Raw genomic sequence first — 27,950 nt, forward strand, 5'->3', positions numbered from 1 at the left:
GGCTGTCAGGAGTTCTGGCCTTGTGGTTTTTACTCCTGCCACCTGCCATTCCCTTATTTCTTGACTCAGATTTGCACTCACAGTAGGATTCACAGATGGGTATTTTCTAAGTCATTGTGAAAGAGGTTCATGGTTGCTGGATGCCATCATCTGCATCACCAAAGCATCATTGTAATATATTTCATTAAAGAATCTCTGGTATAACTGGTATAGGGAATCAATGATAACAGAATAAATATGCACAAAAATTATAAAATTGTTACATTTTTGACCACAGATATTGAAAATATTAAGCTGTCTTACATGTCTTGAAACAGAAAATTTGAAGGTACAAAGAAACAGGTTAAGCCCCCAAATCAATGGGTCTGGATATTTTGCATTCTTGAAAAGAGGTATCGAAAAGTGATTGGGAATGATTTGAGAAAGCACATTTTAAATAGTTGTATTAAAAGCAAGTGAAAGCTCATGCCCATCCTAGAAAGCAGCTCTGTGGTGGCTATTCAGTCATTCCAAATGAACCTTCTTTACTTCCTCAGCTCTGCATTTCTTTCTCATGTTCATCAAATTATGTGCTTTCTGGTGGAGGCCACCATATTCAGATCAGTTTGTTAACACACTGAAGCTATTTAAAATGCACACCATGTGTGCACAAAATGTCTTCATTTATCAGATTAGCTCACAGATCAGGCACTATTCAAAAGAGCAGGATGGTGCCAGAACAAGGGTGTCAACTGACCCTGTAGCATAACTGAATTCCTCCCTCAATCCAAGGCTCGGAATGAAAAACAAAATAGAACAAATTACTAATTTTCAAGCTTTACCCTGTTTTAACTGACAGAGGCAAATTACATTTTAATAAAGTAAATAATTTTCAAAACCTATTACCACAAATTCAACCTGCATTCACACATTTCTTGCTAGCTACTTCCAAGAGGCTGAGGTGACCATCTCCTGCACATCTAGGGCTGCTGATTGCTGTTCCTCTGATCTGCCTCTGAAACTGCTCTCCTTAATGCTCCTCTACTCCTTCCAGCCAGAGTAAAGGAGGTTCAGTCAAACAGTTTAAAGGTGTTGACCAAGTCCCTGTTACAGATTTGCCCTGGCAGGGCTGTGTGAGGATGGCCAAGTCTTGGCCACAAAACCATTCCAGCACAAGCCTCTTGCATGGATGTAGATGTTTGAGCAAACCCCCATGGTCATGGCACAGTTGGGATTGGGCCTGGGGTTAGTTACGCTGCCCTGAAGAACCAGGCTCCCACAGCTGAGCTGAAGCACTTTGGAAATATGGTAACAGGTATTTTCTATCCTGCTGGAGCAGGATATTTGTGAGGTAGACACATTTCTCCATTCACACCTGCACAAAAGTCAGGTGTGTCCTAAACATCTGTATTAAGCAGATAGATAGGATTAATTTTTTCATGATGTAACATGGCCCTCCCTGTGTAACAGATGTGGCAGTATGTTTTATAGTAATCAAATTTCTGTCCTTCCCCTTCTACAAGTATGATGTTGAGAAATGGTTGAGCAAAACCAAATAACTTTAAGTGTTAGGAGATATGCTAAATTATTCTGGATTAATTATTGAGTAATATAATCAAATATCAAACCAGATTTCTAAATGGCAGGAATAGTGAAAAGGAAGAAATTCATACCAACCCTCCAGCTAAAATCAGAGACTGACTGCTTTTGTGTCCTGAATTTAGCTTTCAGATTACTGATTCATATGAAAATAAACCCTCTTGTGACTAAATATCTTCCTACTAACCAACAGAGAAGGATAAGACGTATGAGACATATCAGATACTGGTATATTGCTTTAATATATAAATACATGCCAGCTGAGGGCAAAACATGTCTTATCATTATTCTGAAGTTTTCCTACACAAATTCAGAAGACAAATGATAGGAGAAATCTGCTTGGCAAGGGGAGGAGGGAAGGGACACACAAAATCCAGCCTGCTATTGTGAGATTTCTGACATAAATTAAGGCATGAATTTAAAACTGATATAATAGTTTTGGTATTACTCTGCATATGAATTAAAAATACTTAGAATCCTAGAACTGTCAAGGTTGGAAAAGACTTCTAATATCATCAAGTCCAACCATTAATCTGGCACTACCATGTTCCCCACTGAAGTGCCCCATCCACATGTTTTTTCAACACTTCTAAGGATAGTGATTCCACCAGTTCCCTGGGCAGCCTTTTTCAATGCTTAACCACCCTTTCAGTGAAGATTTTTTTTCCTAATATCCAATCTAAACATCTCCTGGTGCAACTTGAGGCCATTTTTTCTCATCCTGTCACTTGCTACCTGGGAGAAGAGACTGACCCCCACTTGGCTACAACCTTCTGTCAGGCAGTTGTAGAGAGTTGCAAGGTCTCCCCTGAGCCTCCTTTTCTCCAGGCTAAACAATCCCAGCTCCCTCAGCTGCTCCTTGTAAGACATTCTCCAGCTCTTTCACCAGCTTGGTCGACCTTCTCTGGACATTTCCTTTTATTTGATTAAAACCTTTCATACAAAAATGGTTATGAATTAGACAGCATAATTTATACAGTCTATTTTGTGAATAAGCACTAGCAATGGATTATACATAAATTGTTAGATTATTGCTGTGACCCTTATTCCTAGGCACTTATAAATAAATCTATTCCCCTGTGGCTTCACAAAACCTTTGCAAAGTACATTTCTATGCAAATCTGTGAAAAGTTATATGGCACTGTCACTCTTAGCATTGCACAAGTTGTCCAGTACCATAGCGGACTGTGGAACAGTCTGACAGCTGATGGATTGGAAGCTCCAGGCTGTTTTCAGTTAGGTACATTTAAAATTAGAGGGTATAAAAAGCTGGATATAAAGTACAGAGGACAATTTTGCCATATTCAACATATGTACGGGATAACCTCCTAGCACTTCCTATTAGTATCTTAGTTATGTACTGATAATACACAATATTCACATTGTCATTCAGTAACTCTTCCACTCATTTCCACTAATACTGCTTAAATGGAAAAACAAGTGATACTCTGATCCAGAAAATGCAGCTGTCTGCCATGCACCACGGGAATGCCTGGCAGCTGCCAGTCTCCGGCCTAACCCCGGTGGGTGAAGGCCAGCACTGACCTGGCTGGAAGGCGGCAGAGTTGGGACTGGCTTGCTGCTGCTTTAGCCAACACCTCCCAGCTTTCAGCTGAACTGCAGCAACGGAACAGCTTCAGCTACAGTCTTGGGTTACAGGTTGATTTCGTTTATATCCATCACAGAACTGTAATGGGAAATCACTTCATAGCAATTTTATTGTTCTAATAGACTATTATAGCAGGAGGCTATTGTAAATAGTACTCAAAGAGGTTACTGAAATGAGGCTTTTTCAGTTATGAAGACATAATATCTGTGTGTCAGATTTGCTGCTCTTTTCCTAATGCAGAACAAGAAGGCATTTGAATACTGAATTCTATTCTCTGAAATGAGATAAGGAACCTTTCGGACACACAATAAAAATAATTAAAAATTATGTGTATTAGGCACTTGAGAAAAGATATTCAGCCCAACTTTTTTTACAAAACATTTTTTTTTCCACTGGAAACCAAAGAAGTTTTCAAAAGAGAGCCTGTTTCAACAAATTTTCTAGTATAAAAAGGACTCGCCCCCTTTAGTAGCTTGTATTATGATACCCAGCCAAGTATGATGTCCATAAGATCGTAAGAGATTATGGCACTCCCTAGGTAATTAACTGGCCAATACATTATTTAAACTCACTAAGAGTTTGGTGTGTGGTCAACAGAAGTACCAACATCACGATTTGATTTTTCAGATGTACAGCAAATGACCTTTACATAGCAGGAGTAATTTGCAATGATTGTAGACTGTCGGCCACAGATTCCTGTGATTTTTTTGGCTGTTGTGAGAAAACAAGAGAAAACAAGGTCCTGAGTCCAAGTCTATATCCTGTGTAGGAAGTGTTTGTAGCTTTTTAGTGCTTTCCTCAGCCCACCTGTTCTCTGCCATGATCAGACACCACATATCTAAACAACCTTCATCTCATCATAGTTCCTCTTCTCCTCTTTCACACCTGTACATGCCCCTTCTATCTGGCCCCTGCAAGTGCTTCCACTATCTCTTCTCCCAGAATTCATCATACTGTTACATTCCAGGGGATACAATCCCTCTACGCCATTATCCGTCACAGTGATATTGTATTTAAAAAAAAAAAGTGCAGAGAAAATCCCTTGACCCTTGCAGTGCACAGTGGAACATTATCAGCATAGCCCAGTTCCTCAGTGGATATATTTTAGCTCTTATTAACTCTACTGAGAATGTATGCAAATATATTAGTTTTAAAACTTTAGGAATTCACCAAATGTTGTCAGATTTTTCAGGAAGAGCAGGAGGTATGGCCCTGAAACTACCTTCTACTAACTACCTTCCTCATTCAAAATAGAGAGCTCCCTGGGGGTGTAACCTCTTGGCTGAAATATTTGTAATGATGCTACAGAAAGCATTTCTTCTTGTTTCTGTCTCACAAATTCCTTAAAGGGGAAAAATAAAGTCTAAAATAGAAATATGTGCTATTTGGGCTACATTAAGACTGAGAAAGGTATAAGCAACTAGAAGCAAAGCATTACAAGGGAAAGAACTGCAAATTTCACATACAGTACAGTGAGGGCTCTATAACATATCTTCTATGAAAAACAACATCTTGAGCTCTTTTTCAGTCAGAACAGTATGAGTCTTTTTTTTTCTTGGCATATTAGAAAAGATATCTAGTTGTGAGACATCTTTCAATTTATGTAAAAACCTAGATAGGATCTACCTTACATATCAAAGAAATTTTGAGAACTACAAACATGTCAGACACAGAATGAAGAGTCAGACATTTAAAGGGAAGTGATGGCACACATAATTATCCACCTTACATTCAGAATTATTTTAAAGAATGTTAGAAATATTTTTAATACTGAATAAGTATGTATTTATTAAATGGCACTGTTTAAAAAGTCCCCAACCTTTTACAAAACACACTGTCCAGAAATATACCGTGGGATATTATGGTTATGACCAAATAAATTGAAACATTCATAGCTAATGGTGACAGCAAATAGTTGAGCATAGCAGGAAGCTGTCATCAGTAATTTACATATTCACTTCTAATTGTGCCTGTGCACCATTAAGATTGTTCGTATTTGCATTTGCTGTCCTCTGAACCAAGTCATTTTCCACTGGCATATATTCACTTTCACTGCAGGTAACTTTCATTAGTGGTAATTAAAGGACAATTTTTACCGCATTATGCTACAGGAAACAAGAAGTGGTTGCTGAGATTGATTAATATCTAAACTAAGTTTGAGACATGTAATCAATCTCATAGGCACAAGAGATTGTTCCTGTTATGTAATGAAAAGTAACAGGAAGAAAAAACCCAATTTATTTTGAATATCTAAAGCTTATCCTTTAAATTTTGTTGGAATGCACTAAGTGGCCTGATTTATTTTTAAATGCTCCCAACAGAGAATAGCCTCAGTCTATGTGTAATGACTTTTTACCCTCATTTCTGCACAGTTTGTGTTTGAGCTCTGACTGGGACAATACCAAGGAGGATGTCATTGTTATCTTAGTGTGGAAGTGATTTTCTAGTAGACAACTGCATCTGAAGGTTGCTGTGCATCTAATCTGATCCCTTTTGCCTTCAGTGCTATTGAAGATGGTCCTTTTCAAACACCGCTCAACCCTACAGACTCAGCATTGCTTCCAGTTGAAGCTTTACTGTTTCACTGGGAGCTGGAACAGACCCAAGAACGGTAATGTGTTTTCACTTGCTGAAAAAAATACTATTATGTTGTCCCTTATTTTGCCATCCAAATACTGTGCTTGGTAATACTATCACTGCAGAATTGCTGTCAAATATTTATTTTTATTGGGGAAATAGCACTCCTTCTGTAGTAGCATGATGTTATCATTTAATTATTTTTTCTTTTCTGCTTTGTGATGGAAAACTGCAATTCAATGAAGTATATATTTAAATGCAAAAGAGGCATACCAATTAATCAGTACAGAATACGAATGCTTTTAATCTGCATAAAAAAAAACTGTGGTGGTTAGAAAAACACCAATCTTTTAAATAGAAAGAACATGAAAGTAATTCCTATCCACGCTCAGATTTCCTCAAATACAATGAAAAACTGCAATTGTGCAATTAGATTATCTTCACAATAATATATTCTTTTTAAGCTTTGCATTATGCTAAGCACATTTTGATAGGCCTTTCATTTCTTTTTATTAAGCATAAAAATCGACTTAGATAAATAATTTTAATTGTTAAAAAAAAATCCACAGAGACAGCTCATATGTTGGCTCTGAAACACAGATGTTTACTGTTTTCTGGTTTTTATTCATCCACTGTACCAAACACAGAAACTAAGTACTGAAGATAGTAAATAAATTAGTCTAGGTATATATAGGGTAAGTTAGGTATAGCCAGGAGCATGAAGTAATCAATTTTGAGGTGTGGATAAACTAGGTGATAGCATAGTACAATCAACTCTCCATTATCTGGGATCATAGGAGGCTGAGAACTGATGGAGAAGAGAAAAACCCAGATAGTGGAGCTGTTCGAAGGAACACCAGGGACACTTCAGTTCTGTGTGTGGTAAATATAGTCCAAAAGACCTTATTAACTCTGCGTCCAGCACTAGGCAGTGGTCTCAAGGCATCGTTTGCAGTGTTGCATGAATTTGCAAAGCCATCTTAGGCTCTGCTTCTCAAGGAAGCAGTTATAGCTCGGCAAACAATGTCTGAGCCATTGAGTCTCATTAAGCCTGGGGTGGCTCTATATGCATTCTCCTAGGAACATTTTTGTTTGTGCTATTCTCATAGCCTTTATCAAGCAGTGCAAAACAAAACAGAAATTGTGCTAAAGGTGTTTTCAGACTTCAAAACATTTCCCAAGACCTTAAGCAGTGTTTTTCTTCCTGTTAGGGATGCTCACTCCAAAGAGCTGAGCAAGTAGGACACTGCTGATATGGGCCATCTACCCTTTCAGTGCCTGCTTTCAAATCAAAGTCACAGGAGACTTGTCTTTGGGTCTGTTATATTCCCTTTCACTGTGAATTATGCAAATATTACTTTTTCCTGGGCAAGGTGTCTCTCTGTCTGCTTTTGACCAGAAGCTATATGCAGGGTGAAAAACCTTTCCCAGGAAAATTTTTATTTCATATATACATATCAAAGAAATTCTTCCATTTTAAAGGATTGCCATCCTCCAACAAACAGCTATTAACTCAGGAAATCCCGCCCTACCCTCTAATGAGTATGCCAAACCTGCATGGGTCTATTCAGAAAGCTGACTTTCACTCCATGCCTACCCCTTGCAATAAGACGACTCTTTTCATATTTAAATTACCTTTCCAAAGCCATAAAATAAAAGAATGGAAAAAAATGCTAATAAAGAGGATTACTGCCAGAAATCCACCTCCTGCTTTAAGTGGTTGCTCTAAAGTCAGCCCTTCCTCAAAATGTTTTTATACCAAAACAGTTTAGCTCCATTTGTTAGTGGTGTAAGAAGCAAGCCATCCTGTCATTTGTCACACAATAGCCATCTTCCCTGGTAGGTCCAGGAGAAAGAAATGGGCTTTCTTGAAGTTCTGCACGTATCTGGCTGCATCACCAGGGTCTAGATGCCCCACCTTTCTCATGTTCTTAGGGCAGTGCGTGCCTTGGCAGTATTTTGAGGGAATAAGAAGACAAGCCTACCTTGTGATGGGCAGCTGGAAGTGAGAGTAGCAGAAGGGACCTAGACTGGGAGCTGGGAATTGAAAATATAAGAGGAATTCCTTGATGCAGTGAAAGTGGAAAGGAAAAATCAGGAGACATGATGGTCAGAGGCTGAGCTGAGAAAGATGCAAGAATGAAAACCAAAATTAAAGAGGCCAAAGGAACATGGGATCCAGTGGAACACGGGAAGAGAACAAGTGAGATGACAGATGGAGAAAAGGGTAGCGGAGGTGACAGAAAAGGAGGCTTGCTAACACCAGACTACTGCTGAGAAGCAAAGATAAGCATGCAGGAGGGATGAAGAGGAGAGAATTTTATGAAAAATGAGGTTGAGACAGAAGGCAGATCCTGCAAGTGAAAATATATTAGAGGAGAAAGGTCATGTCAAAATACAGTAAAACTATTTATTTTTGTGCCACTCTTATCTTGTGCATTCTTGAAGCTGCAATTTTGAATCTTATTACTTCTGTGCTCCCCAGCAGCTCAGGCTGCCTAGCAATGCCTGGCTGTGCCGGCTCTGCTGCACAGAGCTCGTGGCTGCCTAGCAACTGCCAGGGGGTTGCACTGGGGTCCCTGACCAGCTCAGGGGTGCAGTCCTGCCCCAAACACCCCTGCTCCCCTGGCAAGCCAGGAGGCAGCATCTTCAGTTGTTAACAGCTGTGATGAAAACCTTAAAAATATTAATTGGGAAAAAGGGCACGTGGAGGTGACCACAAGAGTGCAGAGTGCATTACAAATTGTCTCCAAAAAGCTGGAACAGCCCCATTCATCTCTGCAATACTCAGACAACCTGTGATGATAACTGAAATATCAGTATGGGTAATTATTCCGGTTCTTAAGTAAGGCTCTGTGCTAAAGCAAAAGAAAGCAAACCAATGCAGCTATGCACCTTCTTGGGCAGCTACTAAACTGGCGGAGGAAATACTGAAAAAGCGAATTTTGGTACCAGGAAAAAAAAAAAGTTAGGGTATTAAGTATTCACACAGGCTTGTCCCAGTACAGCCATACTTGTGTAACTATCACTGTAATCAACAAAAATTTCCTTACAAGAAAATAAGACTTGGCATTTGGCAGCAGAGCTGATGTGGCTGATCTGAACAGGCCCTGTGTCCTCTGCGCTTCCAGCTGCCCCCTCAGATCCCTCATCTCCCTTTCCACTGCACTGTCAGAAGTGCTTGTGCAGCTAAACAACCAAATCAGGAATCAATCCAGCTGAGAAACGGTCCAACAAAAAATAAAGGGTTATTTTCCAATCAACACTACTGAGGCAAGTACTGTTCATTCCCAACGGAAAAACAAAGACACATGCCAATCTATGGCCTAGGAAAGGGAATAGACAGTTACAGAGCTACACAAATTACAGTGCAGGAGAAGTTGCTGTGATACTGCTGCTTTGCTGCTGTTCTAAAGAGCACTTAGAATATAGTCGCATTTTTCTCTCCCAGCCAAAAATGGGCTATTGTCCCAGAAAGACAGTATTGCCTCTGGAGATCATCATGCCCCACTGAGAAGGAGAAAATCTCAGATGTAAAGTTGAGACACTGAGAGATACATAAGCACATTTTACTCTGGGTAGAATCACATTTGGGTGATTGTTTAGGTGGGGATTGACAGACATCATTACATTTTTTCCTCTGCCAGTCCAGCAGCCTCAGCCAGGAAAATTTTAATTCCCAGATCTTTTGCACACTCAAAGTATCTTTTCTAAGTTAGGTAATTTTTCTTTCTAATCAGCAGTTTACTGCCTGGTGGAATGAGAAAGGGTGACAGAGCAAAAAAGCCCAAACCCAACAAACTAAACCAAAATGAAAAAAAAACCAAAATAAAATAGTTTCTTAGAAAAACCCCAAAAAACAGTGAATGCAGTTTAGATGCACACTACTATCTTCAGCAAATGTCAGCTCAAGCCCAACGTTTATTGATTGTTGTTCAGCGCTGGTTCTGCTAGATTTGCACTCTTTCAGGTGCTTTAGAGTCACTTGGTGTACACACCATGCAGATTCATGGAGCCAGCTTTGATCTATTGCACCTGAGTCAATGCACCCTCCAAGAGCCTCAGACACGAGGAACAGCCTGCAAAGACACTCAAGTGACTCTGCAGAGTGTTATTTAGAAAGAAGGAGGGCTAGCATGGGGCAGTAACTAATAAGGCCTGCTGATCTAATCAGTTGAGCATATCCACACCATAATTCCCAGTACATCTTACATTATGTGGCCCTCACAGCAGCATTGCCTTGGTTGTATAGCATCCAGCTGAAAAGGTCCTGCTGGAGTGGACATGGAGCCAGCTTGGGTGTTTATCTACCGCAGGTCTATCCTGAGGGCATGGGGATAATGCCTGGCCGTGCCATGGCAGCTGCAGAAAAGCCTCAATGCAGCTGTCACAAGGTGGCGACCTTTGATGTCTTCCTCCAAGGTCTTCTTGAGTCGTGAGCACATTTTGAAGTAGAGCTGGTGGGGTTTGTGCAAGGCCTTTCAGGTCGAGAACCACAGCAGTGCATGAGGCTGCAAGCCCTCCTGGAGCCACTGCTCTGCTGTGTGAGGTGGATGCATTTCGTGGGAGCCCCCACTGCCTGCTCAGTGGCTGTCCCACCGTGGGCTTACAGGACGAGCTTGTTCACCGAACTGAAGCACACTACATTTAGCAAAACACACGGCACTCGTTTTTCTCATACTGAAAAAAGTTGATGTGCAAGGCCCCGTGCATCTGCCATATCCTTTACTGGAGCGGCCATAATATTTTAAGAAGAGCCAACAACAGTTGTGCTACATTTGAGGATGTTAACAGCTTCCATGCAGCCAGTCTGTGGTCTGTAGGCAATTACAGACTCATCCAAGTCAATGGGTGTTAAGCAATTTGCAGCCAAAGTGAATAGAGAAATCAAATTTGTCTTTGTATTATATATAGCTGGAAACAAGGAGAAGTCAGTACTGGAAACAAGGAGAAGCCAGTGCCCAATGGGGGTTCTGGTCACACTTGCCCTGGGACACATTTAAAGCTTGTCAATATCTCAATACAAACAAATTGAATTATTTTACATTAAAACCAATCAAAAATAAAGTGTTTTATTGGAAATTATATGCTGTCCTAAAGATAGTTATTGAAACCCCTTTGGAAACAATTTTGCTAAGATGCCAAATAAATTAATCAGTAGAAGATAGCAATGTGGATGCATTTCTATCCCACAGCAAGTGCTGCAAATGTACCAGCTCCTTCCTCTCTTCAAAGAGATCTCAAATAATTTCCTTGTTACCTGTCTGGCTGTTCCCAGACAGGGGTATTTTTTTTTTAACTCCAGCTGCAAAGACTTTCGCAGGCCCACTGGTCCTTTCTAGGCTCCCTACCTTTATCCTTGCTTCTGCAGCTCTGGGCTGAGATGCTGGACTTTGCTGACTTCAGAGGTGAAGGGAGATCTATTTTTTTCCCTCTCCACCTTGATTTAGAGACAGCAGCAGGTACACCAAAGCATCCTGACCAGAACAGTTTCAGCGCTGCAAACAGGAGACAGACTACAGAGAACATGTAACATACCACAAGATTATGCAGAGATGAGGCAGTCTGCTCTTACTGTAATGTGCTTGAGAATACTTTTTTTCTGAAACATGCTGACTTTTTACCACTGCGTGGATTTCTCTGGGACAACTACTAAAATGCAAGGACTGTGTTTGTGTTCGTAACTGCAGACGTACAGCACATGGCATGAACAGTAGGCCTTGGATATGGCTTCTTCTGGGCCTGTTACTCATTGTGAAAGCAGGCACGGACATCCCAGCAGAGCAGTCACCTGCTATTATTGGCTTATCTTCTGGCACTGTTGAAGAATCAGGATTTTGCTTATAAAAAACACAGATGCAAGAAATATTGTACTAAATAATCACCAGAACCTTGTCTTCCATACCTTTGCAAACAGCCAGAGGAGGCCCTGAACAATGATTAACAACTGAGGCTAATGGGTGGCAGGAATACTGTGTTTATCTCAGGCAAGTATTTAAGCTCTTCTTAAGAACCTAAATCCAGGCAATCGCTAATTGTTAGTAGTTATACTGGGCACGCCTTCACAAAGATCTACACAGGCTGGATTCAGTAATTCTCTCTCCCCCTCAGGGCTAACTCCCTAGAAAGGTCTAGTTGCCCCAAAGCATGATCTCTCTGACGTCTTACTACTCTTTTGTCATCTTTGGAATGGTCTGCCCAGGGAGGTGGTGGAGTCACTGTGCCTGGAAGTGTTTAAGGAAACACTGGCCATGGCATTTAGGGCCATAGTCTAGTTAACACGGCAGTGTTCAGTCATAGGTTGGACACGATGATCTCAGAGATCTATTCCAACCTAATTGATTCTGCGATCTTCCAGATTTCTAGCGTGCCGGACGACCAGATAACCAGAGCAGCGCTTCCCTCCCAGACCCTTTTGGCATTTCCTGCGTAGAGGCGCCGCCTCCGGGCAGCACTGTGGGGCTGGGGCTTTTCTGAGCGGGGCGAGAGATGGGCACCACTGTCTCCCCTCGTCTCTGGGCTCCCAAAAGGACAGGCCGGCAGCCCGGCTGCCGTCGTCCCGCCGCAGGAGCCAGCCAGGCCGGTGCACTACCGGCTCCGCCCTGTCCCTCCGGCCCCCGGGCGGTGCCCATTACGGCGCCCGCCCCGCGCATGCGGCCGGCCCTGCCTACAGCTCCCGGCTGCCTCCGCGCAGTGGGGGCGGGCTTTTCCTCTTTTTTTCTCGGTTTGGTTTTGTTTTTTTCTTTTTTTTCCCCTCCCCTCGGAGGGGGAAGGATGGGTGGGGAAAGCGAGCGCTCACGAAAGCGAGGCGAGGAGGAATCCCACAATACCAGGCGGGTTGCGCGCCCGGCGCTGCCGCTGTCTCTTTAATGCAAGAGGAAGCGATGCGGAGGGGTGGAAAATGGCAGAGTTGCAGATGTTGCTAGAGGAGGAAATCCCTTCTGGCAAGCGGGCTCTGCTCGAGAGCTACCAGAACCTCACTCGAGTCGCCGACTACTGCGAAAACAACTACATCCAGGTGAGGGGCGGCAGGGCGGCGCACCGGGGGCCGGCGGCGGGGCTCGGTTCTCCGGTGCGGGCGGCGGGGCCGGAGCCGCCCGAGGGGCAGCGGCGCCTGGCTGCTCTCGCCGCGGCTCCCGTCCCGCAGCCCCCCTCGGGTTTGCCTTTTCTTTCAACTTTCCCAGCTGAGCGGCCAGGCTTCCCTTCCCCCGCTCCAGAGGGGAAGGGAGGGGGTTATTATGTCAGTCCGGCTGCGAGGGTGTGTCTTTTTTTTTTTTTCCTTTTTTTTCTTCCTTCCCCCCCCCGTATTTATTTATCATGAGTCACATCCCGGAGACCTCCCAGGGCTGGGGTGAGGGTGAGCGAAGCGTGAGGGCCCCCGAGCCTCTCCATGCGGCCGGCTCAGACCCGGTATCCCGGGTTTCCCCACGGGTTCCCGGCGGCGGGGCTCCCTCCGGGGGCCGCGGCCGGGCCCCGGGGCGGCGGTCGGTGGCGGCGGCCGGGGCGGATGCGCCGCACGTGGGGCGCGGGTGCCGGGCGGCCCGCACCGCTCTCCGCCGGGGCCGCCGCCGCAGCTGCGCGGGGAGCGGAAGGGGCCCCGCACACGGGTGACATCACGGAGCTCGGTCGCGGGGGATCCGCGCCGGGTCCTCCTCGGCGTGCGGGACCCGTGGAGCCGCGGCGCTGCGGGTCCGCAGCGCCGCCGTGAGCGGCGTGCGGGGGCAGGAGGCTGCCCGTGGGCTGGCTCCGCCGTGAGCGTGAGGCGGTGTTTCAAAATGGCAATCTGTGCCTCTTGCAGCTTGCCCGGCTCTAGCACCCTACAACAGTGGTTGCAGACCGGGTCTCTCATGCTGGAAGAGGCTCCATTGGTTGTAACGTCTCTCCACCGGTCGGTGTGGATTTTTTTTCTCTCCCATGGATTGCCAGTGCTTCTTGGCCTTGCTTTAAGTCTATTTTTGTGAAGCTACTTTAAGCACAATTTACTATTATTATTTTTTCGGGATTTACATCACATGACTCTCTAAGTCTGCGTATTTAGTCACAGTGGTGTGGATGCAGAACCATCCAGAGATGCTGAAATTCAGCATTTTTTTTTTGTAAAAAATTTGAAGGGGAAAGGTAAATGAACTTTACTTATTAGATAGCTGTTCACTAGAGTGAACTTGTTGAATCTAATACTAGGTCACCTGTGATGAGTATCTGATACAGGTTACTTAAGTCTCTGGTATCCATCATTGCTGGTAAGCTATCTTACTGTTTTTAGTAATGGAGCAGCAGATACGGAAACACATCTTGAATAATATGAAGTGATTTTTTTTTCATGAGATATTTGAATTAAAACTGCTCTAACAAGCCATATTTTCAAGTTTTGGTTTTTTTGTGGTATGTGAGGTAGTATGAGTTAATGTCTATTTATGCTTCCGAGTTGTTTGCTCCACCCAAAGAAAGCTGCTGATATAAACGCTTCTAAGAGGCGAGGTTCATTTGGTTTTACTCATGGGAAATATGACAAATACATGAGTATGGTAATTGCAGTACAAGTTTTGACGTGTCTCCTGCTCCTGACTTTTCTCTATGTCAGAAAGGTACAGAGAATCTTCAGTTACAACATCATTTTCTTCAGAGTCATAAAACTTGTCTTTTCTTACTTCAATCAAACAAACCAAATAAATGCAACACTTGAGCAAATTCCTATCTGGTCATCTGGCTTTTCCCTTTTTTTTTTTTTTTTTTTTTTTTTGAATTTGGTAGCTCATTTTCACCTCAAGTATCAAGGTCAGCTGGATGTGGGATTGGTGGGGTCTGTTTTATCTGTGTACAGCTGTGTTTACCTCTTTTGAAAGGAAGCTGAAATTCCAAAATTCCTAATGCAGTCTTGCACAATAGTTTTGGAAAATGTATATACCTCACTTGTATTTTGCATGTAATGTACATTTGCTCAGTAGAAATGGTAAATGTATTGATACAACTGTATTTTTTAAAATGTTTGATGGAGGTGGTTTTTTTTAATCAGCGCTGGATGCAAAGCCATCTGCTGTCCAGTTGGACTACTGAACAGATTATACTGCCAGTGCCTGTGGTGGGGCCACTGCCGGATTAGGCAATATCACACAGGGCACTGGGTTATGAGATTTGGGGGTATGAGTATTGTGGGGTGGGAAGGGAGACAAGGAAAGGAAGAGGCTTAACAAACATACAGTACAAAAATCTGTGTGTTTAATGTAATTGAGAATTTTATAAAAAAGGCAGACCAGAACAGGAAACCTGGCCATGAAGTGAATGTTGAAATACTTCACAAGTAGCTATGTATTGTAACTTATCTGGTAGCATGTAGCTGGCTTAGTTCAGCTGCTTTGAATTTGGAGGGATTTCTTTTTTTTCTGTGGAAAAAGCTTAAGTGCTCCATAGTGGTAAAAATTACTGTGTTTCCCACTCTGAGTTGTGCCATTGAGGTGGAATAGGTTTGTCAGACTATTCTGAGTGCCGGCACTTAACAATTTATAGTGATTGTAATAGCAGACAAAATCATGTTCTCAGTGTTATGGTTTATGTTCTTTGCTGACTTAAGCAGGACAGTAATTTCCCACCCCTAATATTGCTGTATTCAAGCTATATATGTATTTTGTATTTGAAAATATGGGAATTTTGTTTTGTCTCTTGTACTAAAGATGAGAATAATTCCGGTGAAATTTCAGTCATGCTGATTTTTTGAGGAAAACTTGTCTTCAATGTCTTTAGGGATTCCTCAAAAATAAAAGAAAAAGAAAAGTGACATGGGGGGGAAAAAAGCTCGCCTGGATGGAGCTTGGCTCCCTGACGGTGAGTGTAGCTGTATGGATAGTAAGTATCCTTTTACTGAAGCATTTAGGAAAGATGACAGCAGTCGCTAAACTCAAGTTAAAAATTGCTGTTCTTAGAAAAGCCGGAAACGGTTTCTTGCTAAGGCACATTGTAACTATATCAGAATGCCGGCTGGTAACACAGTTTGCCCTCCAGATCATGTGTATTCTGGTTATCTAGAAAGTTTATTTGTGAGGAGGGGAAAAGAGTTCAGGAGAAGCAGAGCAAATGAGCTTCTAAGGAGGACCTGCAGTGGCAAAAGGAAAGTACAGTATGGTGCCAGTCTTGGGGGGATGGGAGAGAAAGAGTGACAGGAAAAAGGAAAGAAAACCAAGTGTAGAAGTAGTAACTGAAGTACATAGTGATGTTTTGGTGGTGATTTTGGCTTTGAATAGAAGGAAAAGGGCATTATAAGTACATTAGTGTATTTAATCTCCACAAGATTTAAAATCTGTGATGTTTCTGGTTGGAAGCTTCAGTAACAAGCAGGTAGAAAATTAGACTCCTGTTTTAGATCAGAGGTTTAAACTCTGAACAGTCTTATGAGCAGGTTTTGAACCTTAGATCTTTAAGGCATATTTTTGCCTTCTGAAGTAAATTTTCTTATATATAGATGTATTAATTTTTAAAATATATTTTCAAAATGTAAGTTCCCATAGCTTATATCTTCCCCAATTCCTTTTGCCTGCAGGTATATTCTGGGACTAGTCCCTTTTGGCGTGCTTGTAACACAAAGGTTAACTGACAATCTGTAGCATAAAGCTGAAGATGCTAGTGAGGAGTTTCATCAGTATCCTAGACAGTAAGAACTTGATCAGTACTACTTAATACGGAAATAACAGAGTTAAAGCATTTACAGTTCTAGTTATGATTCTTCAGCTGAAAAATACTAACTTCCATAGAGATTCTCTAGTAATTTTTCTGGCTGTGTTATTTTCATGTTTTAAGGGACCTACAATAACTAGCTTATGAAGCATTAGAATGACACAGGAAATCAGCTTCTGCAGTGTTACTGCACTGATTACTTTCTTTTGAACAACTTCAGTTGACTGGTATATCCCAGAGAGGCCTCTCTGTGCTGTAAAATGCTGCTTTTAACTCTTCTACTGTCTAAATCAAGTGTTCCTTATAGCCTTGTTTATGCACATGCAGATGCATAATTTTTGTCAGTCTCAAGCTTCTAGACCACTTGTGAAGATCCCTTTGTAATTTTTGTTTTTAAGCCCAAATATAATTTTAATATGATTGTGCGAATCTCTAAACAAATAGCTTGCACTCCTTGTGTAAGTTCTCATCTTGATGGTCTCAAGTGGGTAGATTTAGCAGCTTTAGAAAAATAAATTGAGAGACCTTTTAAGGAAGTAAGTGCTGTGTTGCCTAAATGTGTGTTTTTCTGTCATGTTACTTCCTTCTGTAGCTTCTGACTGGTATGTGGAAACTGAACGGTGAATTAACAAGCTATTCTGGGTAAAACAGACAAACTGAAATCTGTCCATGCTTTTAACTGCTATTGCAAAAAAATGAAAGTATTTCTCCAGCTGGTAGAAAAGTAAATGTGCAGCATTGAGCAGAAGTGTTGCATGCAATAAGTTTCATAAATATTTGTGTTATCTTCCAAGATATGCAGAGGAATTCTTTTTATTTGATAAGTTGGATGTTCTACACTTCCTATACAGTAGATATTTCCTTTCCAACACAAATGAACCTTTTTTGGTGGCTTTTCTTTAAACGTTGGTAACTGGTCAGACATTTGATTTCATTGCCTCACACATGGAAAGTGGCTTAACTTAGTTCAGTACAAAGAAGTTCACTCAGAATGCCTAATTCAGGAAATGAGCTGCTCTAAAAGGATAAACTTCTTAAATTGTCACCAATACAAAATCTTTATGTGCTGTGAGAACTTGCATGCTTTTGTATTCATAGGTTAATTAGGTTGTATTGAGAGTAAATACAGTAATTTTTTTCTTCCCCGTGTTTAATTGCTATATTTGGAACATTTAACAAGAAAAACCCCACAAATTAAGTTCACTTTCTGTAACAGCAAATATAGTTCAGAATTAGAGAGCAATGAGGTAAAATACCAATGTATCATCTATTATGCTTTGTAGGTTTAAATAATATTATTTAAAAAAAGGTGTTGCATCATACTTTTAAATAATATTTTTAAGGTAGTTTAAGTAGTATAAAAGGTACTGACTGTTCTGTGTGCAGTTTTGGGGGTTTTTTTTTTTAATAATAATATAGGTACAGGTTGGTGGGTTAGGCTTGTAGCTGTTCTGTGCCTTGTATAGGTCTTCTATGCCCATGCAAGTGTCTTTGTATTTTGGAAAATAAAGCTTTAGCTCATAGGCAGCAAGAAGACTGTAGCCCAACTTCACTAAATCAAGCAAGTGATTACCCTGAGTTTAAAGAAAACTGATCCTAGAGTGTTGTATGGCTGGTTTGTATGTCTAGAGGAGGTAGATAAGAGATGAGCTTTTCCAAATTTGAAATGTGTCCATTAATTTTGGTATATTTGGTTTAAGAAGCCAGCAAGATGTTGGCTGCTATTCCCACTGCATTTCATTGGTATTTCAGCAGATCATTGTGTCAGCACTGTGCTACCTTAATCAGGCAGAGTAAAGGGGATTGGGATAAGCTTTTACAGGTGTGTTTTGTTTCTTCCCCAAGGGAAGCACTCTCCACTCCCTTCTGTTTGTGCATTGTTGGAAGGAAGAAGCTTGCAGGTTGTCTGTGGTCAGTGTATGCCAAGTGTGATCCTTGCTCCCTGTGCTGCTCTTGCTGTGCACAGTCCTGTGGAGTTGTTGGAAGGAAGAAAGAAGAGTGAATAAGTGGGGCAACAGTCTAATACTTCCCTCTGGTTCTTTGGGAGGTTGTTACAGTAAGTAGCTCTTACAGTGAAGAGAAAATAGATGGGAAGGTCTCATGAAGTGGAGAATGAAGGTAAGAGTATAGGAGCAGGCTGATGCAAGTAGGAAGTGTACCTCTGAGGGCAAAGTTCCTGTTAGTATCTAATCTAAGTTTAACAGAAAAAAAACCCCTGAACTCTGAAACAAAAGAACTGATGCAACTTCCCGGTATCTTTGTTTAGCATTTTGAACTGTATTCATTTTAGAAAAGCATAAGTGAAGGCATGGAATTTATAACTGGCTCAGGGAAGGTCATATAGGGACATATTGTCAGATTTGGGAACAGAACCTGATTGTGTGGACTTCCAGTGCTGTTCACGAGGATTCCCCCTGCCACCCCACCCCTTTCCAGACTGCCTCTGTTATACTGCAACAGTGCAAAAAGTGGGTGTCCACAGAAATGCAGAGACAGTATGCACAGAGGCAATGTAATGACTCTTTTGGGAAAATATGCACCTGAAAGCATTGAACTCATTAGCAGCAGTCACTTTTTAAGAATTTTGTGTATTGCCTCTCATAAGAAGCTTGAGATTCTAATTTTTTGCTTTGTGAACTTCTGGAGTTGCATAATGCTCACAGTACTGTTTGTCTGCGTGTTGGTGGGTCTTGGCAGAGGCACGAGAAGATGCCGCTCTATTTCTCCTTAGTGAAAGCAGTCTGTGTTTGACATTTCTGGTGACCGCAATCTTGCTCAGCTACAGAACAGTGCAGTGGCAACTGTGTGGTCAAAGCGTCAGTCCTGGCATAGCAAGATGGTCTTGAGGGATAAGGGGGTATCTTGCTCTCTCTGCCTGCATTCAGTCCTTATTTAGTGACTTGGAGTCTAAAGGAGCATAGCGTGGTTTTTATTGTTGCATGGTAGGAAATCACTTGTGGGACACTGATTACTCAGTGTCCAGGCTTGTTCATAATCACCTGAGCATTCTTGCTCTTTTTAGCATCTGTATTTCCTAGAGTGGTCTTCCTTTGATGCTATTCCTTCCACCCCTTCCCAAATCTGAGTGCTGGTGACAGAAGCAGGTGGGCTTGGTCAGAGGGATCCTCCCTTCCCTCCACCCCTAAGTAAAGGGAAGTAACTGCTGAATTTGAAATAGTAGATAATGTGCCTTGGTGTGGTTCCTCCCTTTTCCTGACCTTGCTGGTGAGGCAGCTGCTGCAGAGACTTGATGTCTCCTGTGGGTTGCAGAAACAGGCCTTTGCAGCTCAAAACTTGCACAGAGCCCTTGAGAGCCAAGACCAGGGTGCTATGGAGAATAGGTCGCGGTGTGCTCCTGAACACAGCTCTGAGCAAGATGGTACTTCAGGTGCCTTTCCTCCTGCACCTCCAGCCTGTCAGCATGTCCTGACTGTGCTGGAGGGGCCCAGTCAAGTGTTTCATCAGCTGAGTGCCAGATATTGAAATAGAAAATACAGCATTTCTAACAGGTGGGCTCTTTGAGGAATCAATTTTCTGTGCAGCAGATGAAAGCAGAACTCTAAACTCTTCCTCCTGATTTTAGACGGAATGCATTATTTTCCTTGGGTTAATTAATAAGAGTGTAGATGCCACCTTTGCTTGAGACTGTGCAAATAGTGTTGCTCATTACTTATGCAAGCCCTTAATGCTGTTAACAGGAGCCATGCATGCTTTACAGAGCATATATTTGTTACTATGATGCTGTTACTGTGGAAGAAAAGGAGGGATGGGGAATCCGGCATGAGACTTTCAACTTGGAATGAAACATGAGTATAGCATTTTCTGGTACCACTTGTAAAATTCAGCAGTTTCTATTAACGTGAGTTGGAATTGGTGGGTAACCTGCTGGCTAAGCTAAAGAAGCAGATTAGTTTAACTCTGAAAAAGATTGACTACTTTGACTACTACAAGGGGACTTTATTTTTAATAATAGTCTTGTCAAAGGTTCCAGATCAAATATGTTTACTAAGTGCTGGGGTTTGGCAAACTGAAAAAGTATCTGAAAATCAAAACTTCCCTTGGTTTGAGCATCCCCTGTTATAAGGTCTCTTCATAACCTCCACAGATGTGTGCCATACTGTTTCTTCTGACATTGTGGAACATTCTGAAAGAACAACAAAAGTTCTCTCTTCTGCAATGAGATTGCGTCTTTCTTGTGTTTATGTTAAGATAGCAGATTATATTTGTGATAATGTCATCCCTCCCTCTCTGAGCCCAAAACAATCAATTCTGTGTACTCTTTATACAGCAGAAGTTAAAGTGCAAGCATGCTACTCCATGTACAAGGAAGGTCTGATACTGTAGTGATGTCCAGTTAAAGAACTGATGGGGAGGAGACTCTGCATCACTGTCCTAACTTTATTGTATCCTCAAAGACAAATAGGAATAAAATGTGGTACTGTTCCTGCTTTTGTTAAGAAAGCAGGAAAACCTCTCAGAACTCGCATAGAGGAGTCTTACTAAAACAAATGTTGGTTTGACATCCTTAGAGTTGAATGTAGTGTACTTACAAATAGTTCCAAGAAAAAAAAAAAGTTTGTTTACTACTTGAAGCATAACAATTCTTGGAAAGGAATTGAAGTGTAGACTCTGCTGGCTACTTTCACGCCAGTGTTCCACATAGTACTTTTTCTAAGCTATATTTTATCAGGCAAGTGTGGGGTTTTTCTGTTGGCTTTTTTTTTCCCCCACAGAATCTTTTACCAGATACATACCCTTTACTGCCTTGCAACTTACATTATGCAGCTATTTTTCACGATGCCTTTCTGACAAACCGTTTCTACTAGCATGGGTTTTGTAATTTGAAACCTGCAGCTACTGAAGACATTTATGCACATTTCTTTTTTAGATTATCTTTGTTGGCACAGAGTTGAAACTAAAGCCTTGTCTATGCAGTAGTCTGTAACTACCTGGGGAAGCCATGATGAGCAGGCTACAGAGGAAATGGAATGCAGCTGGGAAGACAATGTAAAATGGGACTGATGTGATTCTCCCTGTTAGTAAAATCTTAGGAGGCCTCTCATATTTATATGCAGTCAGGCCTTTTCTTTATAAGAAACCTGTCTTCTTCAGGAAGCTGGTCCTTTTGTTACCCTTTTGAAACTAAGGAGTAAAATGGGCTTAATGAAACTATTCTGCTTGGAGGGCTTTGGTTCTCTTAACAGTGAAGGAAAGTGAATGTGTCAGGAATGGTGTTCTCTTAACATGCATGTGTCCACAAAGCAGAGCTGGACCTGATCCTTAAAGGATTTTATAAAGTATGATTGTAGCCTCCAGGGTTTTCACTGAGAAGCTTAATGGCAGGTGGCTTGGATGATGCTTCAGTGAAGGTCCAGAGGGTGTCAGACTAACAAGTACAGGTATGGTGGGTCAATGCACTTACATTGGCAAGATCTTTGAGACCTGGCTGGGGATTGTTCAGCTTTTTATTTGCTGTCTAACTTGCAGGATTTCTAAATCCCTGGGAGGAGTTGTTGTTTCTATGATGCAGACTCCTGGCTTTAGCTGCATTAGATAAAATATGCGTCTGGTTTGGAAGTGCTTCGCTCTACAAGGGCTCTCTTCAAATACCGTGGGTGTTTCCTGCTGCAACGCACCATATGTTCTCCCAGCACTGAAATGATCTGGTTGCCGCAGTAGTCCTGGAATTTATCTTAAATTGCAACAGATTTTGAATCTAATTTCTAAGGTATATTTAACTTGGAGATATTGTTGTTGCCACAGATGTGTTTGAATCTTGGGCTCATACAATGCAGCTTACTTTGTAAGAAATCTTGTATCTCTTCAGTAGTGGCTGTCATTTCTGAATGTGTATTTCATTCCTCTTTATCAGTCTGTCCTTTAACCAGTGAAGAATGATAACAGCCAATGGAAAGCTTTCTAGCACGTATTCCCTCTTTGAAAACCTACTGTCTATGAACAAGAACTGTAAAATCAGCTCTTCTCAGTACTCTGCAGTGAATGAATATTGACTATTCAGAGGCTGAGGGAGGTATTTCTGTAATTATGAGAGAAGCTTGTTTACTGGGGATAGAAGCCAAGTATGCAGGGATATGGTACCTATTGATTTCTGCTTCTCTGCTGGAGGGAGAAGTTGCTGGTTTTGGTCCTGAATTTCATATGTGTGGAGTATTTAAATGTGTTCCTTGGGCATGCAAGGAACTCTAAGAGATTATACTTTATCTACTATGTTGAATAACTTTCTGCCTTGCTGACAGAAATTGGGAATGGTTTGAAGGATGACTGAAAAGCAATTTGAGGGTCTTGAGAAACTCCCAAGTTCCTGATGTGGGTAAGAACACAGGAAGAATGGGGAGGAGTGTAACCTTCCTTCATTGTGTTCAGCCACTCTCTCTGGCTAACTGTGGTGCTGAGGACAATATGAAAAGCAAATACTGTTACTGTTTGTTTCCTGCCTACAGCAGAGAAGTAGCTTTACTGTTTTCCCAGGTTGCTGTAAGGGGTTACTGCAGCAGCAGTGGGAGTGGGGGAGTATGAACTGGAACAGGTACTTACTGGCTGCATAACATCCCACGAGGCCTGGGGGAATGAGTGTGGGGAATACTGTGAGTCATACTTGTCAGTCTCATAAAGCAGGAGGCTTTTTAAAATTGGCCTTGGAGGGGAAGAGGTGTTTAATGGAGCAGTTGTGCAGGAGTTATGCAAATAGAGAACATAAATAATGAGCAAAGGCACTCATTTAAGCTTCTTGCCTCCTCAGAAAATGACTAAATGCAAACAACCACTATGAAAGTTAAGAAAAATGCATCATCATTTAAGTATAATGGATGCAAAAATGTGGCTATCCATGACGATAAGAAAATTCTCCTTTTGTGAACAGAAAAATTAATTTTTGTAATTGTTGAACAGAAAACATGTTTGCTGTCGATCTGTTTGGTTTTTTGCTTTCCAGTTTCCTTTGGAGAGCAACAAGGCAGAAAGCTGAAAAGCAGTTCCCTAACCCAAGAGCTGGTGAGGAGGGGAGGTGGTAAAAAGACCAGTCTCCAGTTTTGCTTTGGACATATCTTCAGTGTTTGGGCTGGTTTTGTATAAAAAGCTTTTCTTTTCTGTCCCCCTATTCATGCAGGATTTCATTTACATGTAAATACTGTGTATTCTTTGGTAAAACCAAGAGCATGTTTTTAGAGTATAGCTGCTGCTTTTTTTTTTTTTTCCCCCCCCTCTTCTCTACTGACACAGCCACTTCTTGCTGTTTTAAATTAGTTTTGAACAGAGCTTATGAAATGTAATTGTTCCAGTCCTGGGCTTGCTTGCAGATGCTCACATCATAGTGAGGCTCTTATCTCTGATAGTAAGCCTTACCAGCAGACTTAATGGGCATAAAATTTTCTTGGAGTACTACTTCTGCCTCTTGCAGTGTAGGGAGGCCATCCCAAGCTTTGAAGCAGTTGGAAATGACAGATCCACTGTCCCACATGCTGCTCCACTGTTGTACGTGTCCTCCCATGGCCTGCCCTGTATTTTAACCCAGCTTCCTCCTGGGTGTACAGACGCAGAGGTAGTGGCAGTGTGGGTGTGGGTGGATACACAACTGTGGTGATGTGTTCCTGTTGTGAGGGGACTATTTCTCTGAATACAGCTCCTCTGTGGCTGTAATAAGGCCACTCAAGCTGATTACAGATGAGATAGCAAGGTGTCCTGATGGCCCTATGACAAGTGCTGCAATAGAATAGTTCAGGTTTTGTTTTACTGCTGGAGGAGGGAGACAGGGGATATGACTGTTCTTATGCATCTGATTGTATGGAAGTGCAGCTCTGCTGTAATCTGTATGACTCTTTGCACACCCTGCATATGCCTAAATCTGCCCCCTACATTGTGCATGAAGGGGAAGCAGTCTTGAAAATCATGTGAAGGTTCATCTTAAAAACACCAGTGCAACTTCAACACTGATTAGAAAACTGTGCTGTGCTGTAATTGTGCCTGCAAGAGACGTTGCAGCTGTATTTCTAGGGAAAGTTACTTGAACTGCTGCTGTAACACCACAGCAATTGTCTCACCAAGGACTTTGTTTAGAAAACCCAAACAAAGCAATTCTCTCACTCCTGAGCTTGATGCTATATTTCCGAGTAAAGAATTTACTTGCTTTCTTCTGTTGATTTCTGTAAGTTAGGTTTTACCTATTGCTGGATGTGGAGATAACTAGAACTAAAAAATATGGTAATCTGTTCTTCTGTTCACTTTTTGTTGGGGAAAGAAACAATATTATTGACTCTCCGTTCTCCTGAGCCATCTGTTTTGCTCTGTTGTGTGTGGTTTTTAGAGGATAAACTTCTACTTGCTGCAACTGAAAAAACCCAATATGTAAATGAGCTTCTGCATGGAAGATTTTGGAATGTTGTTACTAACCATAGGATAAAACTTTAACATAATAAAAATAATTATTCTAACAGAAGCTGGATGTAGTGTGCTTACAGCCACTATCGGATAAAAATTGTACAGTCCGGTCCGGGAGTGCATAAAAGTCTGAGCAATATTAGCAGCTGTTTATATGATCAGACAGAAACTAGGTTGATTTTCTCCACTTACATGCAAGTTCTTATAAAAACAATCATTCCTTGTATTGCAGTCCATTACTTTATTACCATGAGATCACTGTATAGCCTGTGTGCTGTGTGAGAGTATGCCTTGTGCTGGGAAACAATCTGCTACAAAATTGTTGGGATCCACTAGTTTCTGGCCTAAGTGCACTGCTAAGTACAGTGAGGTATGGGATGATTTTCTGCTGGACTGAGTGTATTCATCTTCAAGACACTAAATAGTCAGCAATGTAGTGATTCAAAGCATGAGAAGAGAATTTGATCCTATAGTGGCCATTGTTTTCTTTGTTTTAAAAATACTGTGATGTTTGGGAACTGCCTGAACTGTAAAATCTGGGCAGCAGCTGTGTGTCTAAAGTGACTTTCTTAAACATGAGAACTCTTCCTGAATTAGGAACACGTGCAATCCAGAAATTTGCTGATTGTCCAAAGGCCAGTGTAGCTCTTGGCTCTACATTTTGTTGCCTTGAGATTCTCCCTGGAGCTGGACAGGCCTGCTAATGACTTTCTGTGCTCTATTTTCCCACTTCCCTGACTGCTTTGTTGTCGTGCAACATCTCTGACATCTCCATGGAGAGAAACCTGTTGCAGTGCAGAGTGTAGCTTTGAGCTTGCTTGGTTTTGGACCAATCCTTTAGCAGATGCTGACATTGAGTGTTTGTTTTGCACGCAGAAGTTGAGGTTGCCCTGTTGTAGGGGTTCAGAGCAATGGAATACCAGGTTGGAAGGGGGCCTTAAGAATCATCTGGTCCAACTTTTCTTGGGCAAAAGAAAGCATCATCTACACAAGATGCCCCAGCACCCTGTCCAGTTGAATGTTAAAGGTGTCCAGTGTTGGGGATTCCACCAATTCCCTGACAAAATTATTCCAATGACTGACTGCTTGCTCTCATTGTGAAAAATTTTCCTACTGTGTTTAACCAGAATCTCCCCAGGAGTAACTTGTAAAAAGGGAGATTCCATCTTTTTTGTAGCCATCCTTTGAATACTGGAATGTCTTTGATAATAATCTGTCATACCAGGACATGCTGAGATGAGACTGTAATTTGATCCTTTATGCTAAATCCTGTTGTTTTAACCTTGCTTGCTCAATGCTATCTGGTATGATTCTAGGCCTGCGTAGAAGGTAGGGAGGATTAGAGAGTGAGAATCTGGAAAGAAAAAGGTAGTATTTGAAGCTTACCTTTGAAGATCATAAAATTTTAGCATGTTCCTTGTGTTTATATATAGATTTGTTGTATTCTGAGTTTAGACCTTCAGTTTAATTTGTCAAAACGGAAATAAAAGACTTCATGGCAGCAGTTGCCAGTCCTTGAGAGTAAACTGAAGAGGTGAACAATATCCATAGGAGGAAACCTTGTTGTGGACAATGAAGCTTTTTCACAAGGTGTGAACTGAAAAGCTTTTCCCCAAAGCAGATTACTCTGAGCTGTCTTGATTCAAAGGCTTGCATGACATGAAAGTCTATCCAGTTCTGATTTTTCTCTCTATTTAGAGAAACTTGAGTTTGGTTCTGTGTTGGTTCTATGTTGCTGCCTTTACATTACAAAGAGGATATTAATGTAACTAATAAATGCTGAAGTGTCTCCTTCTTATTCTCACTAGAAAAAAAGAGTGAAAAATAAGTCTCTGACTTACCAAGGAGCATGTCTTGCTAGATGAGCTAAAATTTGTGGGTGGGTGCCATCACTTAGTAAAGTAAACAGAAAGCCATTTTAATTTCAAGCTCTATTACAAGAACAAAAGATCAATGTTTGAGAGCCATTCTATTTGTTTGTCTGTGCACTGTAAGTTCTCTAATTCCCTGTTATCTGCTGTCTAGTGTGCCAAAATAATCATATGCTCCAAAGCCTTGGGTAGTTTTCTTAGTGTTGAAGGAAGAAGACTGCTATGGAAGTGTCATAGGTTAGCAAGCATAGTCCCGGAAGGGATGTCCTTGCTAAGGGGTGCTTACAGTTTCCTCTGGGAACTGATAGAACCTATCAGCTGGCCAGTTTGAATATGGACAATTCTCTAAGCCACTTAAAGTTGTGAACACCTCTGTGATCCACATTTAAGAACAGGCAAACTCCCCCCCAAGCTCTCTCTCGTTTCCGGCGCTGGCACAGGTGGCTGCGGGCCCCGTGTGGGGGCCAGCGGGCCCGGCCAGGCCCTGCTTGGGCCAGGCCGGGCCGGGCCATGGCCATCCTGGAGCCATGGACCTGTTCCAGCCATGGAACCCCCCCCACTGCCTTGCCGTGGGCAGCCGGAGCGGCTCGGCTCTCCCCCCTCTCCACTGCGATAAGAAAAATTCAACATTCCAGCTGCAAAGCTGCAAGGCCGAGGTGAGATTAACCCTTTTTATTGCTGTGAAGAGCTGAAAACCTGAGGGAAGAGAGAGAGGAGATGCTTAAAGCTGAAATTCTGTTGTGAAGCTATGATATATCAGAGTATCCTGTTGTAATTTCATGAAGATATGGGGGGTGGAGTGTTCAACTCGTAAGCAAAAGCACCTGCGCCGAGATAGGCAGATGCTGACGCAGCTGTAATTTCATGAGAAGTTTGGACAGGGAGAGATGAACCAGATGAGGACTTTTGCTCCAAATGGGAAAGGAGAAAACCTCAGTCCCTAGAGAGGCTCCCAGAGATAGTCCTAACGATGAAGATGATGAAGACCCTTTGCTCCCAGGGAAGGAGAAGGGCCTCTGTTTTTGTTTCTGAACGGCTCAACCTTAAAATTGTACCCCAAAAAACTTCAAGAGTGGACCCTCGAAAGCAGTTGTGGGAAAAGCTGCAAGTCGGGGGAAAGGACTCACACGCAGGCAGAGAGACTCCTCTTCCTAAATGGACTGAACAATATTTGGAAGTGGGCGGCTGTCTCATTGTGATACTGTTTTCATAGCATGAGCAAGGAGAGACTTCTCTTTCTAAATGGACTAAACAAG

The 27,950-nt window shown here is 42.0% G+C and overlaps 1 protein-coding gene across 7 annotated transcripts in view; it reads left to right on the top strand.

The window, feature by feature from the left end:
* Positions 1-12,511: 12,511 nt before the first annotated feature.
* Positions 12,512-27,950, top strand: part of ABI1 (abl interactor 1) — a 79,443-nt gene continuing 64,004 nt past the window's right edge. For 5 of the 7 annotated variants that reach the window (XM_082290718.1, XM_082290715.1, XM_082290716.1 and 2 more), the window contains exon 1: positions 12,534-12,782. In XM_082290718.1, the coding sequence (XP_082146844.1) occupies positions 12,666-12,782 (117 nt within the window). In that variant the 5' untranslated portion in view covers positions 12,534-12,665. Of the gene's footprint in view, positions 12,783-27,950 lie in introns of all 7 variants that reach the window. The other 2 variants (XM_082290720.1, XM_082290721.1) reach the window with 2 other exon arrangements.

The sequence above is a fragment of the Coloeus monedula genome, assembly GCF_965178545.1.
Source record: "Coloeus monedula genome assembly, chromosome: 1".
Classification (NCBI taxonomy): Eukaryota; Metazoa; Chordata; class Aves; order Passeriformes; family Corvidae; genus Coloeus; species Coloeus monedula.